This window comes from Glycine soja, chromosome 20 (genome assembly GCF_004193775.1).
Source record: "Glycine soja cultivar W05 chromosome 20, ASM419377v2, whole genome shotgun sequence".
NCBI classification, from domain to species: Eukaryota; Viridiplantae; Streptophyta; class Magnoliopsida; order Fabales; family Fabaceae; genus Glycine; species Glycine soja.
This window is the reverse complement of record NC_041021.1, coordinates 48,969,321-48,991,252: the sequence shown is the minus strand read 5'-3', so window position 1 is coordinate 48,991,252 and position 21,932 is coordinate 48,969,321. Positions and strand designations below refer to the sequence as shown.

Below are 21,932 nucleotides of genomic sequence, written 5' to 3'. Positions count from 1 at the left end.
TTAACTCAATAACTAAATGAATAAGGATATAACGAACTAATTATCCTGGGTGGGTCGTTACAATGAATAACTGCATAAACATTTAGGGTGTATTTTGGATAACGGTCAAAATGAAATTTTTTCAATGTATAATGGATTATTGTAATGAGAAAATAAACTGTAGCAAAGTAATTTTACTTTTGACATTTAATCACAAAAGTTTATTAAATTTTGTGGTAATTATTTTAAAAATCATATTAATAATAATTTATAATTTAGTGATTATTATACTTTGAGGATATAATCATTAAATTTTATTGTTATAATTGATTATAATCAAAATAATATTTTACAAATAACTTTTCTTCATCAATAAAACAACTAAAATCAGACATTATAATCTTTCTCAAACTTGTTAATAAAACAACTAAAATCAGACATTGTAATCTTTTAATCTTTCTCAAACATGTTAATAGTCATTGACCCTGAAACTTAGGAAGTGAGATGAAACCTTGCAATAATTAGACCGTTTACATGCTAATCTCTTGAACACAAGTAGAGCCCCCAAAATATTTTTATGGTAGTCATCACCGCCACTCTTCTCCATCGTGATTTGGTTTCATCCACCAATTTCCACCGACTTTGGTAGAGATCGAGCGGCCTCATTCAATCTCTTGAACACAAGTAGAGCCCCCAAAATATTTTTATGGTAGTCATCACCGCCACTCTTCTCCATCGTGATTTGGTTTCATCCACCAATTTCCACCGACTTTGGTAGAGATCGAGCGGCCTCATTCAATCTCTTGAACACAAGTAGAGCCCCCAAAATATTTTTATGGTAGTCATCACCGCCACTCTTCTCCATCGTGATTTGGTTTCATCCACCAATTTCCACCGACTTTGGTAGAGATCGAGCGGCCTCATTCAATCTCTTGAACACAAGTAGAGCCCCCAAAATATTTTTATGGTAGTCATCACCGCCACTCTTCTCCATCGTGATTTGGTTTCATCCACCAATTTCCACCGACTTTGGTAGAGATCGAGCGGCCTCATTCAATCTCTTGAACACAAGTAGAGCCCCCAAAATATTTTTATGGTAGTCATCACCGCCACTCTTCTCCATCGTGATTTGGTTTCATCCACCAATTTCCACCGACTTTGGTAGAGATCGAGCGGCCTCATTCAATTCTTGTTCTTATCTGAAGTATTTTTCAAGTTTGTGACCGAACAACCAATAGTATTAAATAACAATTCTATTTTATCATCGAGCATAATTTTCTTTTTATATAAATATTAGTAAGAAGATAAGGTTTTGTTCAGTAAATTAACAAACTGTCATTTTCCACTTTCTCAGCAAGCAGTCGGTTCAGTACTCTCACCTAATTTTGTGCTGGAAATCACTTGTTTTAGAAGCAAACAAGACTCAAAATGTGTGATTATTTTAAAATATCTTTAGCTTTTCCAATGGTCAGATGCTTCCAAAACATCTTTACAAGGTAACTAACCATATTATAATTCAACTTGTATTAAAGTTTTCTCCCGATACATCATTCGTAACCATCCTTTCCTTTTAAATGGTCCCACTCCCCACTGACTAAAAATACTAAACCAAGAAAAGAGGTTCCACTACAAATATTTTGGTCATCCACCACCAACCCCACCACAGATATTTGCAAGAAAAACTTGAATAAGGCCATTGAAAATATTAATCTTCACCATGAAAAGGACATTTGCTGGGCTCCTCCGATTTTACTTAATAGGAATAACAATTACTCCTTCTTTGACAAAACTTGAGAAGAGTGAACCAGCTGCTGCACCGACTAGATCCTTCTCCATCCAATCAGGAAAATTAAATTATACAAGAAAGTAGAATATTACCCTTGTCATAAATTAAGGATGAAGAAATTTAATTATCTAGTGTCTGTCATGATACTTTTTGTTTCGGTTCTATCGCTAATATCAGTGACTGTTAGATTCAGGCTTGATGCCTGTTGATGCTTCTGATTGAGGCATACGAAAAATGGCTGAGGCTAGAGATATGGGCATGATACAAAGTGCCTTGGACTGAAGAAATTGCATAGCTGCTCCCACATCTTCTTCCATAAGCTTAGCCACCTGTTGTTCTGTGCCATCATTGGACCACTTGTCCCAGGCTTGCTCATTGGCTCCACCTTCTATGTCCTGATCCCCCTGCTCGTAGAATCAATATATAAGTATATAACCAATGTAAGAATCTAAATGGAAAAATGTCTATAAAGTTATGGGAATACACATATATACAATATGTAAAGCAAAGTAGACTTAATTAAAATATAAAAACATAAATTTACATGTGTAGTGCAGTGATATGATTGCTATGATTTTATCTGTGATCATATCCCAGTTTAGATACGTAGCGTGGTACAAAAATTTGCAAGTGTAGTGCAGTGCAGTGCTTGATGAAAATAAAGAAAAGGTAGATTGACATGATAAAAAGGGTATGAAAAAATATAAAAAAAAGTAGCATTTCAAAACATATTTGGAGTATTTATCATCACCTCCACTGCAGAAAGGGGAACATCAGCCACAAGCTGAGCAACAGCACCAGCTCCACCCAGTCTACTCATGCTCAGGACCTGTTTCAAAATACCGATAAAATTTAATGATATGAAAAGGACAGAAGGTTCTATTTACTTTAGATAATTGGTACGAAGAAATTAAGAGTAAAGATCTCTTATATATTCAATTGAGATCTCATTGCAATAGGAAGATCACACACGACACAATGTCAATCCAGGAATGTGTCTATCATGTACTAACATAAGAGTATGGATAATGGATATTTTTTTTCACAGTATTAACCACGAAGCCTAACATGTATACCAAATAAATAAAAAAATAGATTCAGCAACAGGTCTAGCATGCATGTTCCTGGGACTGATTTCAAAAGTCATCAATGAAAGTTCAACATAACTTTTTTGTAGGAAGAAGTTTCGAATAAAGATTCAGTCGTTCAGGAAATGAAAGACGAATGCGCATGCAATAGGAGCTTTCATACCTTAACCTGAAGCCTAAGGAACTTCACATAGTCCACAATTTCATCAAGCATCGCCGCTCTGTCCGTCTACAACCACAATTTCATAATATTAAGCACAAAAAGAATGGATATTTTAACAGTAGATAATCCATAACCTACAAAACCGTAAATTTTACTTTCTCTATGTAATCCACTATATTTTCAGTCAAAAGAAAAAAAAAAATCTAATCCACTATTTTGAATATACACTTTATACCAAAGTACTGGATAGATGAGTTTTGAGGTTTAAAGATAAATAAACATCAATGTGCAGGCTATTAGGAAGTTTTACTTTAATTTAATGGTTATTTATAAATGGAAGTATCTTATGAAGCATAAAGAAATGATAATTTCCAAGTTAATTGAAAATTAAAATTGTGTATTTACTGAAAATATAAGCAAACAAGTTAATATTGTAATTGCATTTGCAAAACCACGAACCTTATTGATGCTGGGAACTAATTCCTGCAATGCCTTCATTCTTTCAGCGATTCTTTCACGACGCAACTACATCCAATACAAATGAATAGAAACCACATCAATTGTCATGTATTACTAATAAAACCATCTAGTCTGCAGTGAGTAATTGGTCCCTTTTGGTTATTAATTATGTCATTGATGCGATCGAGTTCTAAGGATAGATTAATTATGTGTCCTTCATTAATTAATTACCCGCTCAGCAATACTGTGAGGATCTGTAGCTTGCCCTCTTCTTGCTCTCACACGAGGGCGGATCCCAGGTGGTTGTGGCATAGCAGCCATTGACGCTGGAGCTGCAGCTGCCTGGCCCTGAAACTGCTGCATTGGGATCATTCACTAAACAACATCACAAATATAACTCATCCACATCCAACTTATTATTTTCAATTTATGTGCAAACATTACCATATGAGGGGTTGATACTTTTAAGGAAAAAGTTGTTTTCAATGATTTATACTCAATACTCATCCTTTTTAATGGAGATATATTAAAAAAAATCTGGTCATGAAATCGGCTCTCCCAAAAATCTTACTTGGAGTGGAGCTGGTTCCTTAACAATTTTACATGGTTGCCTTTACCTGTAAGTTACTACTACATCTAGAATCATAAACTAAAATTCAAGAGGTTTTGTAGGCATGCATCCATGCACACGTACATAATACTACCTGACATGGACATAAATACAAGTACACAACGAATATTTGATGCGTGCGAATGCAGATGAATAGAACACATCAGCATTCGTTGGAGTGTCCGTGTTTCATGACTTCATTAAAAAAAAATTGAATTATGCTAATATTATTTATATATCAATTTTCAAAATATTTTTATATTGTTCTTTTATGATTTCTCTTCAATACATGAATTATTTTTGTTTTCTATTTCTCTCTATTTGTTAAAATGTTGAATTTAGGTTGGGGTTTCCACTGTTAAAGTCAAGATGAAGGATCCACGTTTGCTAATGAGCACATTTGCTACCGTTGCAAAATGTCAAAATCTAAAGTCCTAACAAAATAGAAATATGTAAATACGGGTCCCAGCCAGTAAGGGCGTTGAAATTGAAACGAAGTCACCTATTGGCTCTGCGATGGGGCGAGAGCGATACTTACTTGAGAAGTTGTATTTGCATAATATAAAAATCTGCACGACTTTTCTATAAAGATAAAGAGAAATATAACAAAAAGAGAAGAAAAATTGGAGATAAATGGTGTGATATGATGGAAATATTTGAAATGTATTTTTTACACTTATTCAATTTAATTATATATTGCCATTTATAGTAAATTTGTTAATTATGTATTTCTTTTTAAAAAAAGTATATAATCTACCAATGAAAACGAACAAAGAAAACGCGTGGTGAAAAATATACAATCTACCAATGAAAACAAGAAAAGAAAACGCGTTGGGGGAAAGTAGTACTAATAAGTAATAACTAATAAATAAAGTAGTCTCAATCGCTCATTGCAAAACCCCAAAACAGAAGAGGAAAAAAGTAAAGAAGAGGGTAGGAAAAAAAATTGCCACGATATCCTCCTAAGATTGCAAAACACATCCAACAAACTTCGTGCTGAAAAAATATTTAAAAAAAAAAACTGAGCATAAAACAAAATCTAGGAATTTTTAAAATAGGAATGAAAAAAAGGCAATGATTCTGCGAATACGAATATTGGCCTTGAGGGAGCGAGTGAAATTGTAAACTAACAGAATGAGCGCATCCACAGGCAGAAGAGTCAAATTGTAAAGTAAACCCAATACTGAGGTTTGGCTTTAGAAAAAAGAAAAAGAAAGGCAAGGCATATATAATATACAAACATATAATAAAATATTGGGAGTAAACTAGTATTTTACTTATAATAAGAAATGAATGAATGGCCATGGATGAAGCACTTACTAAACATCCATAGGCATCTCTTCTTTATGCATTGTAAAGTGATCCAACTTTAAGGTTAATATATTATAATAATTTGTCTTTATATAGGTTAGAGGTAAATTATTGGGTGAGGGAAGGAAGTGGGAAATTGGCGGATAGATTTAATTAATAAATAGATGGATGAGTGATAAAAAAGCTAAGGACAATATGGTCATTGAAAGATAGATCAGATGTTAATAATTTACTTGGTTATGATGGTGGAGGTGGAGTTGTGGCTGACGAGGTGGTGGAGGCAATGGCAGCGTGGGGCGGATAGGAGTATGCAGTTGTCCAAACGCGGAAAATAAACCCCTCATATGCATAGAATCCCTATCCTGCATGCACGTAACATATATAACATCGATCAAAAGTAAATAATAAAAACCAAACCAAACCAAAACAAAACATTGGGTCGTACTAACTAAACTGCATGATATGTACATACGGTGATTGGTGCAGTGGAAGAGGGTGATGAGGAGTTGTTGTTGTTATGGAGAGTGAGGTGATGTTGGTGGATGGTGGCATCATCAACATTAACATGAACAACGTCGTCGTCAACGTTAACTTGGTGTCTTAGGAAGGCAGCTTGTTCCAAATTCAAGCCCAGAGGCATTAACCCAGAAGCTCCTCTGAAAGCACCAGTTGTGGACCCCAATTGCAACATTCCCACTGTGCCGGCTTCAGGCACTGCTAAGATCTGTTCGAAGAAATCATCGCCCAACCCCTCTGAACCACTATTACCTGCCATCTCAACTTTGCAATAACCACCGATTGTGTCAAATTAAGCCACCCGTTTTTTATTGCCACATTTGGGGGGTGAAAAACATCAAGAGCAGAAAACAAGGTCTGTGAAAATGGTCGGAATTCTGGGCGGTTACGCTTCCCGAGAATGTTTTGTTTTGTGTCTCTCGTGTTGAATTTGAGAGAGAGCACGAAAAGGAAGAAGAAAAAAGAGAGTGGTGGGATTGGATTTCGTATAGTGCTTTTGGATGGGTCTTTATATTTCGCCAGTTTAAGCTTTTCAGCTTTTGCTTCGTCTCAGTTCTTCTCTTCTGACCACGCACCGAGAACACAAGAGAACGCTGAGTGCGCTTTGCCTTTTATTAAGAGTAATAACCATACATACACATTAAGAAATTCTTTTTCATTAAATGTGATGTGATTATTTCAAGTATGATTTTTAAATATCTACATATAAAGTATATACTGATACGTGATTAAATTATAATATAACAAAATTACATTTTTTTTTTAATGTAAGTCCGCATGTATTTACCTAATCTCCCACCACTAAATCAATTTTAATGGGTTATAAAAAAAATCTATATAAGATATATTCTAATTAAATTTTATTCAATAATTTTTATTTCGTTTTATCATGTTATTTTTTTTTTATAGTTTTCTCCATTTTTTTCTATTTAAAATTATAAGAATTTTTGTATGAAGTTATTATATAAATAAAATTTCTCTTTTTATCAAAAAAGATATTAGATATTGACTTTAAAAAAATACTTTTTTTTATTACATTAAAAAAAAGGACTACTATAAGAAAGACGAGCTGACTCACAAAACATAAACGTAGGAAGCTAAATAAGCAGGCAATGAAAGAAAGAAGGACAAACGATAATCGTGCTTGTTACGTGCACGCGCACGCGTGCCCTCTTTTTTCCGGGGGGGTATCTAGGGAATTAGCATTTGATGATTGAAATTCTAAGGTTTAACTCAATATTAAGGACACAATAATGAATTTTACTTTACTACAGTATCTACTTTTTTAAAAAGGACTTTACTATCTACTAAAGGATCGAAATCTTGTTTACATCAGTTTAATGACACGTATCAATGAACTTCTACAACTATCTACATAAATAAATGCATCTTAAATGGAAATTAGTCTTTGTTCATAAAGAGTGATATAAAAAAGATATGAAATGGAAGTGGTATACAACGCATCACACTTTTAAAAGAAACTGGGTCCAATTCGTCATTGTTTTTAACCTACATGCCATTTAAGCATAGGTTATTAATGAATCTTGAAGTTGCAAGTAATCACATTTACATTGCATGAAATTGGTGTTTATTATTATACCAACACGTGTCTTCTTTTTGTCAGACTTTATATTCCTTTGTTTAGTTGTTACCACTAAGAAGTTGTTGGTAGACAAGAAATTAAAAATAATTATTAATTAAATAATTAAATTTTTTAACTATAGTAAAGATAGAGTTTATATCTTATTAATTATAAAAATGTTACATAATTTAATTTTATCCATTAATTTATGAAATAATCTTGAACTAAATATAAATTAATTATACGTTACTTTATTGAGAATGTGAAATATATATTATTCAAGTATAAGTGTGAAGTAAAGTCTCACAAAAGTTGAGTATCATATAATTTAAGACAATACCTATAAACTTGAGTTTTAAGGTTTTGGGTTAAAGTGTGATGTTAAATTTCTTATAAATAAAAAAGGAATCAACATGATAGAAGTGATGATTGTAGATATATTACCAATTATGATTGTTTATTGGTATAAATTTTCCCGGTGTTTATTCCGCTCAAATTCATTAAATTCTTCTCTATTATCATTTGACTCCTCACTAACTCCAAGTAAAAACACACTCTAAATTCTTCCCATCCAGCTTAATTCTTGTATTGCCGTGCACATGAACATAAAGAGATCCAGCCAAAGATTTGGAAATAATGAACTAAAAGCTTGAGTCCTCTCCAAGCTTCTTTAAGTGTCTTATCTTTCACTGCCAATGATGGGTTGTGATTCAAGACATGTACTGCTCAATTTACTGCTTCTGGCCAAAACGTTTATTGCATGTTCTTTGCAGATAGGATACTGCGAATAATGGTTCACATTCTTTCAATTTGTTACTCCGTAATGTTGTGAATATGTTGTTTTCTCAAGGTGCATGTTGAATCTCTTAAAAATAGAAAAGAATTTTAATTTTTCTGTAAAAAAAAAAGAAAGAAGGAAATCCATGTTTTTAAGCTATAATCATTTGTAAAAGTAATCAGATGCTTCTTCTTTTTTTTTTTTACTAATGATGGTTGGCTTAATCAGCCCACATATTTCACAATGAACCAATTGCAGGATTTGTGAAGCTCTCCAAGTGCTTTTCATCAGAAATGGATATCTTTGTTGCTTCCCCATAAGACAATCCTTGCATAGCTGAGGGAGATTTCAGCAATGGCAAACCATTCACCGTTTATCTCTGCTGCAATGTGGTTCAAGACTTTAAAGCCCAAGTACCCATACCTGCAGTGCCAAAGTTGTAACTAGTAGGTGCTACAAGCAAAGATATGTCATATAAAATAAACAACTGATTTGCGGACATATTTGATTTTATAATCAAGCCTTTCCTAGGATATACACTTTACATTGCCTTCGCTGAAATATAACAATCAGTACCTTCTCTTGCAATTGTCCAAGACTCAGTAGATTGTTCTTCAATTCTGACACATAAAAGACTCGTGGTTATGCTGCTAAATCGATTCATCTCCAACCTGATGTTGCCTTTCCCACTGACCACCATATATTGGAGTTATTGTCGAACTTTACTGAATCTATGGACGTCTCATCAAAATCTGAAAAATACTTCCTTTTTCCACACATACAATTACTACAACCTGAGTCAAGAAACCATATATATGTTTTATGTACCTCTTTTTTCGTCAACACATGCCTTTAATAACATCTGTTCTTGACTTTTTTTTTTTTTTTGTAGTTAGTCTCTCCTTGTTTTGTTAGACATTACCAATGAAAATGCCCAAGCTTGTAAGAAGAATAGCATTCTACCATTTGTTTATTGAAGCCTTGTCTACCTCTTCCATAGCCTCTACCTCTGAAACTTCCACACCCTCGTCCTCATCCTTTAGATTGGTCTCCACGAGTCACCTTCAAAGCATGTTTTTCTTCAACATTGTAACTTATGAGTTGTTCATGCCCAAGTAAACTCCTCGGATTCTTCAATGAAGCCCACAACATGATTGAACTTGGGAGTCATTAACCTTAAATCTTTTCCACAACCGCAGTTTCTCCCTATTAAGACCCTAGCTTTTCATCTTGTTGATGATAACGAGTGCAAGCAAAGTACTCATTCACCCATTCTCCTTTCTTCATGTGGAGCACTTCAAACTCCTTATAATGTTTGCAAATAAGCACGTTTGACTCGTGTTGTACCTTGATATTTCTGATTCAGAGTCCCAAATTCCCCTTTATGTGTTTTTATTTACTAACGATTGTCTTCAAGGTAGAATGATCTAATGCTTGAAATACATTGTTCTTTGCTTTTAGATACTTCAACTTCTAATCTTCACGACTTCATGGTTTTTCATGTCTCTCAGTTAAGTATCGCAGGTCACAATCCATATTCCCCGGTAAAATAGCTTTTAGGCTTGAATTAAGTTTAAACCCAAATTCTAAGAAGCATGGTCCTATTCACAAGTCATACGACTCTGTTCTTCCTTCCACTACCTATATCAATGATTTGAATGGTGTCACTCCACTGATATTTTGCATCGCTTTTGGCAAAGTTCCTTGAACTACCTGTGCCCCTGTAACAAATGAGGGGGCAATTCCCTCAACTACCGAGCACTAGCATTTTGTAAAAGTGCATCTATCCCGTGGTTGTTTCCGATTGATAGCTAGATAGAAAGAAAATTAAAGAATGTTCATACTTCAGACAACTTAGTCTCTTTTAAATGTTAATTTTAGAATAATGTTTCTTTTAAATGTATAAGGCAGCCATGGTAAAAAATTTAGCGAAATATGTCTACTCTTCTACATCTCATACACTATCTTTAGTACCAGACACCTTAGTCTCTTGCTCCTCCTGTTCACTCACAGCAATTGATTTCTCTGCAGCAGCAGGGTTCTCTTCTGTGGAATCAGGTTCCTTTTTAATCTCGGACTCAAACTCCTTTGCTGCCTGCAAGATTTTAAAATCTAATAAGCAACGACCAATTAAGCACAATGTAACTGTTAGTAGATGATACAGTCCTTGAATGACCTTGCTTTATTTATTCCTCCCATTTTTGTTTGTTTTGGTTGTTATATTTTACTTTTACCTTAGAGTTTAGAGTAGACACCTATATAAGTAGAAAGTCCTAAATTGTTGAGTTAGAAATTTTGGTCAAATTGAATCCGAAATTAAGTGAATGATAGTAGTTATTAAAAAACTCTTTGGCAGAGGATAGTCAAGGTTTCCAAGGATCACTAATGTTCTTTTCTTCTTAATTTTTTTTTGTCTTTTTCCATGAGTAGCTAAGTCTCTTTAGTTAGGCATTGATGTAATTTGGATTATTACTTGTACAACACAAATATTCAAATCTTCAATCCAATCTCACTTTAATTAAGCCACTAAAAGGGAGCCAGTTAAAGCAGTAATTCTTCCTCACACAGTACATACATATATGCTATGAGTCATAGTCATTGGCAAGGCATCGGGGTCTTCTAAAAAAATTTCAGCTATCTGGTGCTAATTGAATGAATGAGATAACAAGAATAGGATGTGATATTGATATGGTTTCACAATATGTTACAACTTACAAGTGTAGTAGCTGCTATATACATATTAGATGGGCATAGCAAAAACGTGCAAGTCTAAATAGAACAAGGAACAAACCTGTTGGAAGCTCTTAATGGTTTTGCCGATGGAGCGACCCACTTGGGGCAAATTCTTAGGTCCGAAAGCGAGGACAGCAACTCCAGCAATAACGACGAGTTCGGGAACGCCCAATCCGAACAATGCGTTGCAAGTTAGAGCCTTGCTTCTTCTGGTGCTGATTCTAGCTTTCCTAGAGAGAATTGAGTTGGTGGCCAAGAAGGACAAGGTGGAAGAGGATGAAGAGTAAGAAGGTCTCGAGATTACTAAAGAAGAAGAAGAAGAAGAAGAAGAAGAAGAAGGGGAAAGGGTCAAGTCCATGTTGGTGTGATTCTATTATCTGGCTTCGGCCAAGAGATTGGATAACATTATCAGCAACACGAACAAGATTGTTTCGACAACAGAGTCAAGTTGCGGGTGGGGTGGGACTGCTTCAAGACTTTTTATTGGTTCACCACTCTTATTTGGTATTGCATATCCGTTATATTATTAAGGCTAACATAACACAAAATTTTGAAATATCAAATATATGATTTTCGTAATACGCTTTTTGTCCAAATAAATTGAAATATATCATTTTTTTTTATCTAGAATAACGTTCATGTATCTGAACTTATGATTATAATTTTTCATTCATCAAACTTATACACTTGATTCAAATATTAGAATCTCGCCCCAAGTCAAAAAAATGATGAATTTTAATTTTATGAGAAAAAAAATATATTAAAAATTTTCTAAGATGAAAAACATATATTTTCAATCTTATAAAGACGAAAACATATCTAACTCTATTATTAACTCAGATTTTGTATTAAAAAAAAAAGTTCAAATGCGTGAGCATATTACATCCCACAGGATGTGCTAGTTAATCACGCGTATCATTAAGAATGCTTGAGAATAATGCATAATATCTGTATATCCTCTAAAATCCAATCTTAATGAATAATCTCATAATTTTACTTTTTAATTTTTGAAATATTATATGTTTTTACTTTTATTTAATATTCTGTATTAATTTTGTTTTCAATTAAATATTAAATATCCTCTATGTATAAGTTCTGAATAGTGAATATGCCGCTGTATTAAATTGAGAGCTTGTCATTAAACAGCAAAATAAAAAATAAAAAAAATGAGAGCTTTGTCACCCAGTTTAAACCAAGTCATGAATATATCTCCTACCTGCAAGTAATTAGCATTTAAAACCGAGACCCAAAGATGATTAGAAAATTGTAGAATCTCCCAAACAACCTTTCCTGTAAAGTTGTTATGTGTCGCAATCCTTACTTGGTTTAGTCATCTCCTTCAAACCAAACCATATGCATGCCTTGTCTTGTTGCCCCTTCCATATAAACCTCGTCACACTTTTTATCAATTTAGTCAGACAAATATTGAGTAAACCAAACAATTTGCATGCCAATGCCATAGTACAAAATAGCGAGAAGAACATCATTAACAAGAGTTAATCCCTGTTAATTCAAAGAACGACTCTTCCAATCCGCCAACTTAGAATTAAAGTTGCATCTTTGAACTCTCCCATGCACAATATTGATGCCCAAATACATTCAAGTCCTATCTGTTAATCTTATTTGGGTAATCCAAAAAATGTAAATTATGACATACAACAAATAATGTAAATAATATAATATAATATCTAAAATGAATGGTATAATATAAAAAGATATCCAAAAAATAATAATAAAATATTATGTAAAAAGAATAAAAGATAAATTTAATAAACATTTTAAAGATAAAAAATATAAAAAATAGATATTAAAACTCCACTTAAAATAACATATCAAAAAATGCTATGAAATATTAAAAAACACTTATATAACAAATACTAGATGATCTAGTATTGAAATGTTTATCAAATACTAAATATATAAAGTTACAAAAGGTAGTTTAACCAAAAAAAAAATTATAAAAATAAATATAATTAAATTGTAAATAAGTTAAACAAGTCAAACACAATCTTTTTTTAAAAAAAAATAAGTCAATTTTAAACTATCAAATAGGCCCATTTAAATTAACGAATCAAACTTAAGTAACTCTTATTTTTTGCAAGTCTATATTTCAAGTTCTCGACTGGATTAGTTTGCATCCCCAGATGAGGGTATTTACTTGAAAAATTCGCAGGGATTAAGAATTGTTAAACTAGAAAGTAAAGTTCATTTTATATTATTTTAAAAAAAAATACGGGGTGCACTAATTGAATCCAACATCATGTGCCCCATCAATTGAATTACAATGTATTCCAGAAGAATAGGCCTCTAGTTATAACCAACAGAAATAACTGTTTTAGAATAATTTCCTGGCAAAGCATCCAGGAGATTTGGCTAATTAGTCACTGCTCCCCATTAGATGGAGGTCCACCACGAATCCGCTCCTGTAGATGTTCCAAGCTAGCCACCCGCTGCAGGGATGCTGTTTGACCCATCTTGTTCCCACCTAGCACTACTGCAGCATTCTGCTGCACATTTTCAATTGAAGAAATGCCCCCCAATCCATTGTTGACTATCGGATCATGACTGGGAATAGGATTAGTAGATGTGGGTTGATAGAAGTGATGATGTGGATCATCTTGCACAGGAACAGCTGCATCAGCTGAAGTGTCTGAAGGGCTTCTTCCATCAAATGATGGCAGGCCCAGTGATGATATATCAGACATGGCATGAAGCAATGGGTTCAATCCAGTAATTCTTTTGACGGTCTCTTCGGCCATCTTCACCTAAAAATGAGAATAACATGGTAGGAAATGACAAACACACATGTCAGATAAACTTTGTCCAAACAGATGAAGCAACATTAATTCTAATTTAGCTTTTCTTCACTGTAAAAGATGACCCTCATTGGACACCATCCTCCATCTTGTCAGCCAAACCTATGGAACTTGTTAGAAAGAGCCAGTAGGTTTAAGTATAAAGTAGAGCTTTACCTTTGTTCTTAATGTTTCAACATCAGCTTTTAAAACTCTGTTGTCAACAGCAGAGTCGCTGTATTTCTGACTAACATCAGTAAGGCGCTTTAACAAGGTAGAATTTTCACCTCTTAATTGAGAAACCTATGATAGAAACAAATGTCAGAAAGCATCAATATTTCCATTGGAGGACTAACCGTCCAACACACCAGAGGGGGCATATAAACAAATCTATAAAATAAAATATACACACCTGTGTTTCTAGGTCAGTTAAATGAGCCTGCTTTCTTCTTCTAGAGCGTCGGGCTGACTCCCTATTGGATAGCATCCTGAGATATAAAATGTAACTATTAGGCATTGAATTAGCCAAAGCATAATTTGTCCCCCAGTTAAACAAATGAATATGTTACAATAACAGAGGGTAAAAATGGAATCCTATTTATGAAAAAAAAGGCAGGGCAGTTGAACTTGACACCAGTATATAATTTGTTCAATTTACTGTATAAATTAGGAGATTCATAATCCCTTTAAGAACTATGCAACAACCTCAACAGATTATGCACAATTTTGTTGGGGGAAAATAAATAATAGAGTAAGCAGCATTACTCTCACTTCAAAGATCTAATGTGATACTAGATACAACTTTTCTGGCATGCCAATCATGAGTTTACTTAGCAGGAGCTGGCAAATCCTACTGAGTAAAACAAACTTCTAAATCTCTCTGAACACAATTACATGATAGTATATTTAACTCCTGAGTATACAAGAATCACTGGCATTTTCTACAACAAAGTCAGGTAATTTTGAGAATAATGTTACCTCCTTACTCGTTTTACATCAGCAGGGTCTGTGTTGTCATTCATAGATGTCTCTCCCTCAATGTCCTCATCATCTGACTGTTCTCTTGATGATCCACTTGTAGATGGCCTAATTGCAACAGCAGGTTTCTTTTGCATGGCAGGTATGGAAGGAATCCCAACTGGTACATTGGTATCTTTATCTTGTAACTTAGATGGATCATTTTCAGAAGGAATAGATCCTACATAGACAGATATATTTGACACAATTCAATAGGTGTTATCCATAAAAAGAGAAATAAAAATCAACCCCTAAAGCTGCTAAGTGAAAGAGAGCAATAGTTTTCTGACTAAAATAAAATGTTAGATGTAGATTATGCATTCACCCAACTCATGCAACTGCTGCTAATAGTTGCTAATTTATTTTACAATCAGCATTCAGGCAACTCTACTTTACTTACTGACCCTGTATTGTCATTAAACTTTTTTAATACATGTATGCATAAATATTTACCAATTCAAACCTTTAGAAGTAGTCTGAGATTCAACTAGAGAAGGATTAGTCGGCTGTGATCCACCTTCAGAAAAAGGGGACGGGTCTTGAGATTTAGCCAAAGATCCCTATTGCAATGAATAGGAAAAAAAACATTAGATACTGGCTCAATTCTCAGTGGGAAAAGATGAGAAAAAGTATATAAATAAATAAATAAATATATATATATATATATGTATAAAGTCGTTTATGGTAGCCATTGAAGACCTTTTATTTGGATGCTTCATCCTAATTCCTGTATAGCTATTTGTTGAAAGAACACACAGTCAATTTTCAATTGATTTGTACCCCAGGAAGTAAAAAACAGGTGATATATCAGTATTCAATCAGTATCACTCTGAATTACATAATAAATAAACCACCAAAATCATCCTTAAACAATTACTTTCTCTCCTAAAGTAATAAAACTACTTACAGTAATTACTAAAATATTGAATATTCTTCAGTTTAGTCCCAATAATTTAATATATTTCATTGAAGTTTGAGGACTAAATTGAAGGAGTTTTTAATATTTAAGAGACTACTTAGCATGTTTTCTGATCCTTGAAGTTCTAGGATCATTAATTAAGGATCATGAATATGTTATATAACATATATTGTGTACAAACTTTATGCATATGGAATTAAAATTGCCAATCGACTTTAAGAATTGATTTAGGTTTTAATTGAACATAAGGCACAATTTACAAAAGTTGGACAACGAGACCCGGAATGCAAATATAAAAACAACATACAGGCGAGGATAAACGCAAAAAGAGAATCGAATCGGAAGCATCGGAGGAGGAAGAAAGGGGAAAGAAATACCCTAGTCATGGCGACGGCGGCGCATGCGAGGTTGAGCTTGCTCTTGAGGAAGGCCTGGTATTCGTCGGAGTCAAGGGGGACGGGACCAGGGGCATTGGGGAGAACGGCGCCGTTTGACGGAGGGGGAGGGGCGGGCTTAGGTTGATCTTCGATCTCGACGAATACGACGTCGGCGGCGGAGGAAGAAGACGGAGGAGAGGGTGCGGAGGCGGAAGCTTCCTGGAGGAAGCGTTGGAAGGCCCACTCGGAGGCGCTGCGGCTCATCTGGGAGGAAGTTTGGGCGGCGGAGACAGGGATAGGCGGCTGCCAGAAGTGATCGGAGATATCGTCCACTGAGAACACCCTATCCATATCGTATGATGCGATGGAGGGAGGCACGCAGCTACACAAAACGAGAGCCCCAGGGCATATTCGTCAAAATAAAATACCAGCACAATACCCAGGACTTTCAATTTTTTCTTTCCTATCGACCAATAATACTACTCCCACCAACTGCCCAACAGCTAGACCTTTTTTTTATTATTAAATTTAAATGTTTCTTTCTAAATAACTATAAATATTTAATAAACAAATAAAATATCACAAGCAGATTTATAATTCTTCCTATTTTACATAAAGTTGTAAATCACCATCATACTTAATAATCCCAATAACAACATTTTTTATAACAACAAAGTCGATAAATAAAATCAAGAGGACAAGTTTTTTTCTTTGAATAATGGTATGTTGGATTTAAGAAATAAAAACGAAAAGAAAAACAAGTGCCAGAAAATGAGTAACATTTCAGAAGTGAGCGTGGAGCCAGTTAATCTTTGTTTTTATATGACTTGAAAATTTATAGTAATTATTTTTTTTTATCTTTGAGAATAAAAAAAGATGTAAAAAAAAAATTCTAACAATTTACACACCAACTAATCTTAGGTCCTCTTTATACCACTAATTGTACCTAAAGTAGATAATTAATACCTAACTGATTACCCGGAGTTACTCTTTGTTTGTGCCTAAACTATATCCAATTAAGAACCAAAAAGTTAGGAACAAGATTACATCAATCAAATTTATTATCGTAATCATAAAATAAAATGGATATAAAACTTGATTTAAGGTGTTTTTATATGTGCTGCAAACCCCTATTTACAAGTTGTTTTTATTTCTTATTTTCACTTAAAATATAAAATTATCACATTATTTTTAATTTGTTTGCTATTTTCAAAGAGTTATACAAGAAACTCAGAAAACGAAAGGAAAATTATTTTCACTACTTCATATAAAATAAATTAAAAACAAGGAGATAGTTTTGTAATCACTAGTAAAAAAAATAAAGTAGAAAATATTTTCTCAAAGTAAAAATACCCTAATTTCTTTGTAGAAAGTGAAAGAAAAAATATGCGTAACAAAAGTTATTAATATTACTGACTAAAAATAAGAATAAACCCTAAACCAAGAAAATCTTTAAAGAATTAAAATTAAAAAATATGTATTTTATGAAGACCAGAAGGTTATTTAAGTCTAAAATATATTCAACACCTTTAAATTTTACTCCTCCTACAAATAAACACTCTAAACTTTAATTTTGTATTAACTCATCCTTAAATTTTATCTTTTTTTAAATAGACACCATGAACTTTAATTTCATTTAAATAATTTCTTAAATTTTACTTATTTTTCACATAGACATCTAAATTTCAATTTCATCTCAGTTAATTATTAAAATTGATTCCTTTCATAAATAATTTCTCTTGTATTCAAAGATCAATTGAGATGCAATTAAAGTTTAGCGCGTCTATAAAAAGTTAAAATTTAAATATCAATCATAATAAATTGAAAGTCTACTGTGTCTATTTACAAAATAGATAAAATTTAAGAATTGATTGAGATGAAAATAAAGTTTGAGATGTTTATTTTTTAAAAAAAAGGGGCGAGTTTAATGCTCTTTTCCCTTTTTGATTTTATACTTCTATAATTGTATAGTTTATACATATAAAATGTTAAGATTAATAGATCATAATCATTCCAACAAATTTAGTCGAACTAGTCCTATTTAGTATATTGACTTTTTACTATGTTGAGTTTAAGAGCAAATTAAATCATACGATCCTAAAAAAAAATTTGGGAGAGTAAGAATTAAAACAAACTTATGTTACGAATACCTCCATAATGATTTATGCCTGGACACCATTTTTCAAAGGTGTATAAGATTGACTTGCTAGGACATTAATTAATCAATAAAAAAAGATGAATTGGTTTTTCGAGTTAAAGTCTACTAGATAAAGCTGCATTACCCGTCTGATGACTGCTTAACATGTTGACCCCATTTTTTATGATTTCGTGTGAAATATCTATTAATATTATTGATGATTAATTTTTATTAAAAAAAATTATTAATCCCCTTTATTATATTTTTCTTTTTAATTATATTTTTTTTAATCTGCAGGACTTAAATATGAGATCTTGTTTAAAAAAAATAACATAAAAATACTTAGACCAACAACTTATCAAATATATTTGATAATTTAAATTAGTTATTATGAAAATAAATTTTGAAATTAAATCATTTCTTTAAAAAGTTAAAAATTATTTAGTTTAACTTTTATCATACTTTTTTTTTCTTTTCAATTTTTATTTCTTTCTTGGTCAAGTATCTAGTATTTAGTAAGGTATAACTATAGGAATTATTTATTCATCAGACGGGTTTTTTCAATTTTTATTTATTGCAGTCATCATCAGACGGATAATCAACATGTTAAGTATCTAGTGTTTACTGCACGCTTTGTTTAAAGTTATCTAAATAGTAATAATATAAATTTCTGTTGGTATATGATGAAATTTAATTTTCGCTTTGTTTTCAAACAAAGCGTGCAGTAAACAAAAAATCAAACAAAGCAAAAATTAAATTTCATCATATACTAACAGAAATTTATATTATTACTATTTAAATAACTTTAAATTAGTTTTGTTTTGAGAGTTATCATCCATATCTCATTACATGGTTGACTTGTTCACAACTTGTAAGTATCTCATGCAACCTATGAATATATTTATAAAAATAAGAAAATTTAAATTAACAATATAACCAAAAATTATTCAATTGAGAAAAATTATTGTAATGATAGTAAATATAAATGTGAATATATTTCAAAATTTCAAACTTTTAAAATCTAAAAAATTATTATAATTAATAAAAAATGGTTTTTTACAAATTCTTTATCATATTTAATATTGATTGAAAATTTTTAAGTATTAATAAATGAAATATATAAATTCCATGGGTGACTTTTACCATGGCCTATTTGGATACTTAGATAGGTAAGATGCTTCGTTATTTGGGTCATGTTATTGAGTCTAAAGCATAGGACAATAGATTAGAAGAGGGAGGGAGTTGCTTGGGGCACCCAGCATTTTGGTTGAGGCACCCAACAACTTCCCAACATGCCGAAAATACACTTAATGTATATTTGGTTACAAATAGTAGTCACATTTTTTCATTTCTGCAACGTTATTTTTTTCCACAAAATTTTCGTAACTTAGTATAAGTTGCTTTCGTTAAAGACGGTCTGAAAGCATATTTGGTCTCCGGTGGTGTACGTGAATTTTTTAGGAATATACAGCGATTTTTGGTCGATTTTCGTCATCAAAAAATGAGAGGAGTGTCAAAAAAAGTTGACGTAGGTACGGATTGATAATTCGTATGGCCATACGGATTGCCATAGGGATTGTCAATCCGTACCTACCTCAACTTTTTTTGGCAAAATCGGTCTTTTCTTTTATACGGATTATAATTTTTTTTAATAAAAAACCAAAAATAAGAAAATTTTTACAATGATAAAACAAATAAATTCACATAATATTTTAATTCAGTTATTGCTTAAATTTAGTTATTAATTTTAATTTACTAATTGGTTAAATTTAGCAACGATAAAATTTAATTTAGTCATTAATTAAAAATAATTTATTTCAAAAGCATGACCGATTTTTTTCAAAAATAATGGGATAATATTAGGCATTACAAAAAACTATTATATATAAGTTGAAACAAATTTAGAATCAATATATGACAAAACAATTATTATAAGACAACTATTATATAAATAAATTGTTCAGGAGTAATTAAAATTTTCATAATAATTAAAATGTTCATAGTAATTAAAATGTTCAAAATCCTAAAATGTTTATAAACATAGCCAATAAAGCACACGGTTAAGGGTGAGATCAATTAATTCAAAAACGATTTTCATGTCAGCTTTCAAGGATAAGGTTTCACAAAAATGTTTCCATCGAGCTCCAATTTTAAGTGTCTTCCTCCAATGATTGAACACAAGCCGACATTCTACAACGTTCTCCAAGTGTAAATGAGTCCAGCCTTTATCTTTAATAAAATAATACATGCTGCTTGAAACGTTCTGATATTAAGAATAGCGTTATATCAACAATTTATGTAATGAAATTTAAAACTTGAAAAATAAAGAAATGTTGACAACTAAATTAGGAAGTTGCTTATGAGACTGCTATAGGTAACTTTTTGCTCAGTGAGATAAACCTTGAAGGTGACAGAACCTAGCACTTGATGGTATAAAAAGTGTCATCTTAGGAATAATTTGAACATGCAAGTGGTCTTGAATATGGTAAGAAAAAATGCACTCTTACCATAATGAGTTAAGGAAACTAGATGATCTCCGGTCAGCTAGTAAAAATCTTGTAGTGTTGTCCATCTTGTTACAATGGTTGGTTGGTCCAAATCTTTGTTGTACACAACGTTATGATAATTTTCGTCTTTGTCAACCAAATGTCATACACTGTCAAGTACGTCCTTCCACTTGATAGCATATACCTTATTAACTTCACCGAAAATCTACATGTCATATCACAAAATAAGGTTAGTTACATGAAATAACAGAAAAATCAAATGTTAATTAAATCAAAATGAACATGACTTGGTCCCTGGCGTGAACGGTCTGGAATAAAGCCTCTGGTGGAGCCGCGACATTCTGCATCATGTTTGTCATTTCCCTCCATTCTCCATGCTCTTCGATTGTTAATTCTGACATAATCAAGCAATTAACAGACATTCAAGTCAAGTAATTAACATTCAAGTAACCATATGTTAATTCTTACTAGGCACATTCGCAAGAAGCTGCTCTAGTTCCTCAATGAGGCTAGTCTAATGTGAGGACGACAGACGGGAACATGACATTCTGAAATATATTTGACAAAATAATATTTTAGTATTTTTGTTCTACTAACATTTTTCTATTTCTAATCTAATTTCTTTCTCAATTGTAAAAATCTAATATAATCTACTAATATTTTTGTATGTTTGTTTTAAAAATCTAATCTAAATTGTAATCTAATCCTACTAACATTCCTTAGATAAACTGAATAATAAATAAACTAAACTCAATATAAATATTGTTCATTTTTCCTATTTTTTTATAATAAAAATCATTTTTTTAAAATAAACTCATATGGATTGTTGATCCGTATAGTTCATACAGATTGTTAATCTGTATGAACCATACAGATTGCTAATCCATATAAAGGATTTTTTTTAAAAAAAGGCCATACGGATTGACAATCCGTATGGCTTTTTCACTAATAGAAAAAACATTTTTAAAAAAATAAACTCATACGGATTGACAATCCGTATGAATCATACGGATTGCTAATCCGTATAGTTCAATCCGTATGAACCATATAGATCAACAATCCATATGACTCATAGGGATTGCTAATCCGTATGAAGGATTTTTTTTTTATTTAAAAAAAGCCATACGGATTGCCAATCCTTATGGTGCATATGGATTGCTAATCCGTAAGGCCTT

General features: G+C 32.3%; 3 protein-coding genes across 4 annotated transcripts; all 3 read right to left on the bottom strand.

Moving 5' to 3' along the window:
• Positions 1–1,410: 1,410 nt before the first annotated feature.
• LOC114403141 (transcription factor UNE12-like) lies at positions 1,411–6,514 on the bottom strand. Of its 2 annotated transcripts, none has more exons than XM_028365922.1 (7): positions 5,869–6,514; positions 5,630–5,758; positions 3,707–3,832; positions 3,476–3,541; positions 3,017–3,082; positions 2,517–2,594; positions 1,411–2,169 (listed from the first exon to the last, which is right to left on the bottom strand). In XM_028365922.1, the coding sequence occupies exons 1-7, from the start codon at positions 6,169–6,171 to the stop codon at positions 1,939–1,941; spliced, it is 999 nt and encodes a 332-aa protein (XP_028221723.1). In that variant the 5' UTR covers positions 6,172–6,514; the 3' UTR covers positions 1,411–1,938. The 2 variants fall into 2 exon arrangements, with proteins under 2 accessions (XP_028221723.1, XP_028221724.1); XM_028365923.1 differs by having other exon boundaries at positions 3,707–3,829.
• A 2,631-nt stretch (positions 6,515–9,145) lies between these two features.
• LOC114401619 (sec-independent protein translocase protein TATA, chloroplastic-like) lies at positions 9,146–11,490 on the bottom strand. Its single transcript, XM_028364177.1, has 2 exons — positions 11,064–11,490; positions 9,146–10,367 (listed from the first exon to the last, which is right to left on the bottom strand). Exons 1-2 carry the CDS (start codon positions 11,361–11,363, stop codon positions 10,227–10,229), a joined length of 441 nt encoding a protein of 146 aa, XP_028219978.1. The 5' UTR covers positions 11,364–11,490; the 3' UTR covers positions 9,146–10,226.
• A 1,698-nt stretch (positions 11,491–13,188) lies between these two features.
• LOC114403715 (light-inducible protein CPRF2-like) lies at positions 13,189–16,573 on the bottom strand. Its single transcript, XM_028366832.1, has 6 exons — positions 16,114–16,573; positions 15,281–15,377; positions 14,779–14,998; positions 14,213–14,288; positions 13,978–14,103; positions 13,189–13,770 (listed from the first exon to the last, which is right to left on the bottom strand). The coding sequence occupies exons 1-6, from the start codon at positions 16,462–16,464 to the stop codon at positions 13,387–13,389; spliced, it is 1,254 nt and encodes a 417-aa protein (XP_028222633.1). The 5' UTR covers positions 16,465–16,573; the 3' UTR covers positions 13,189–13,386.
• Between the last annotated feature and the right edge of the window lie 5,359 nt (positions 16,574–21,932).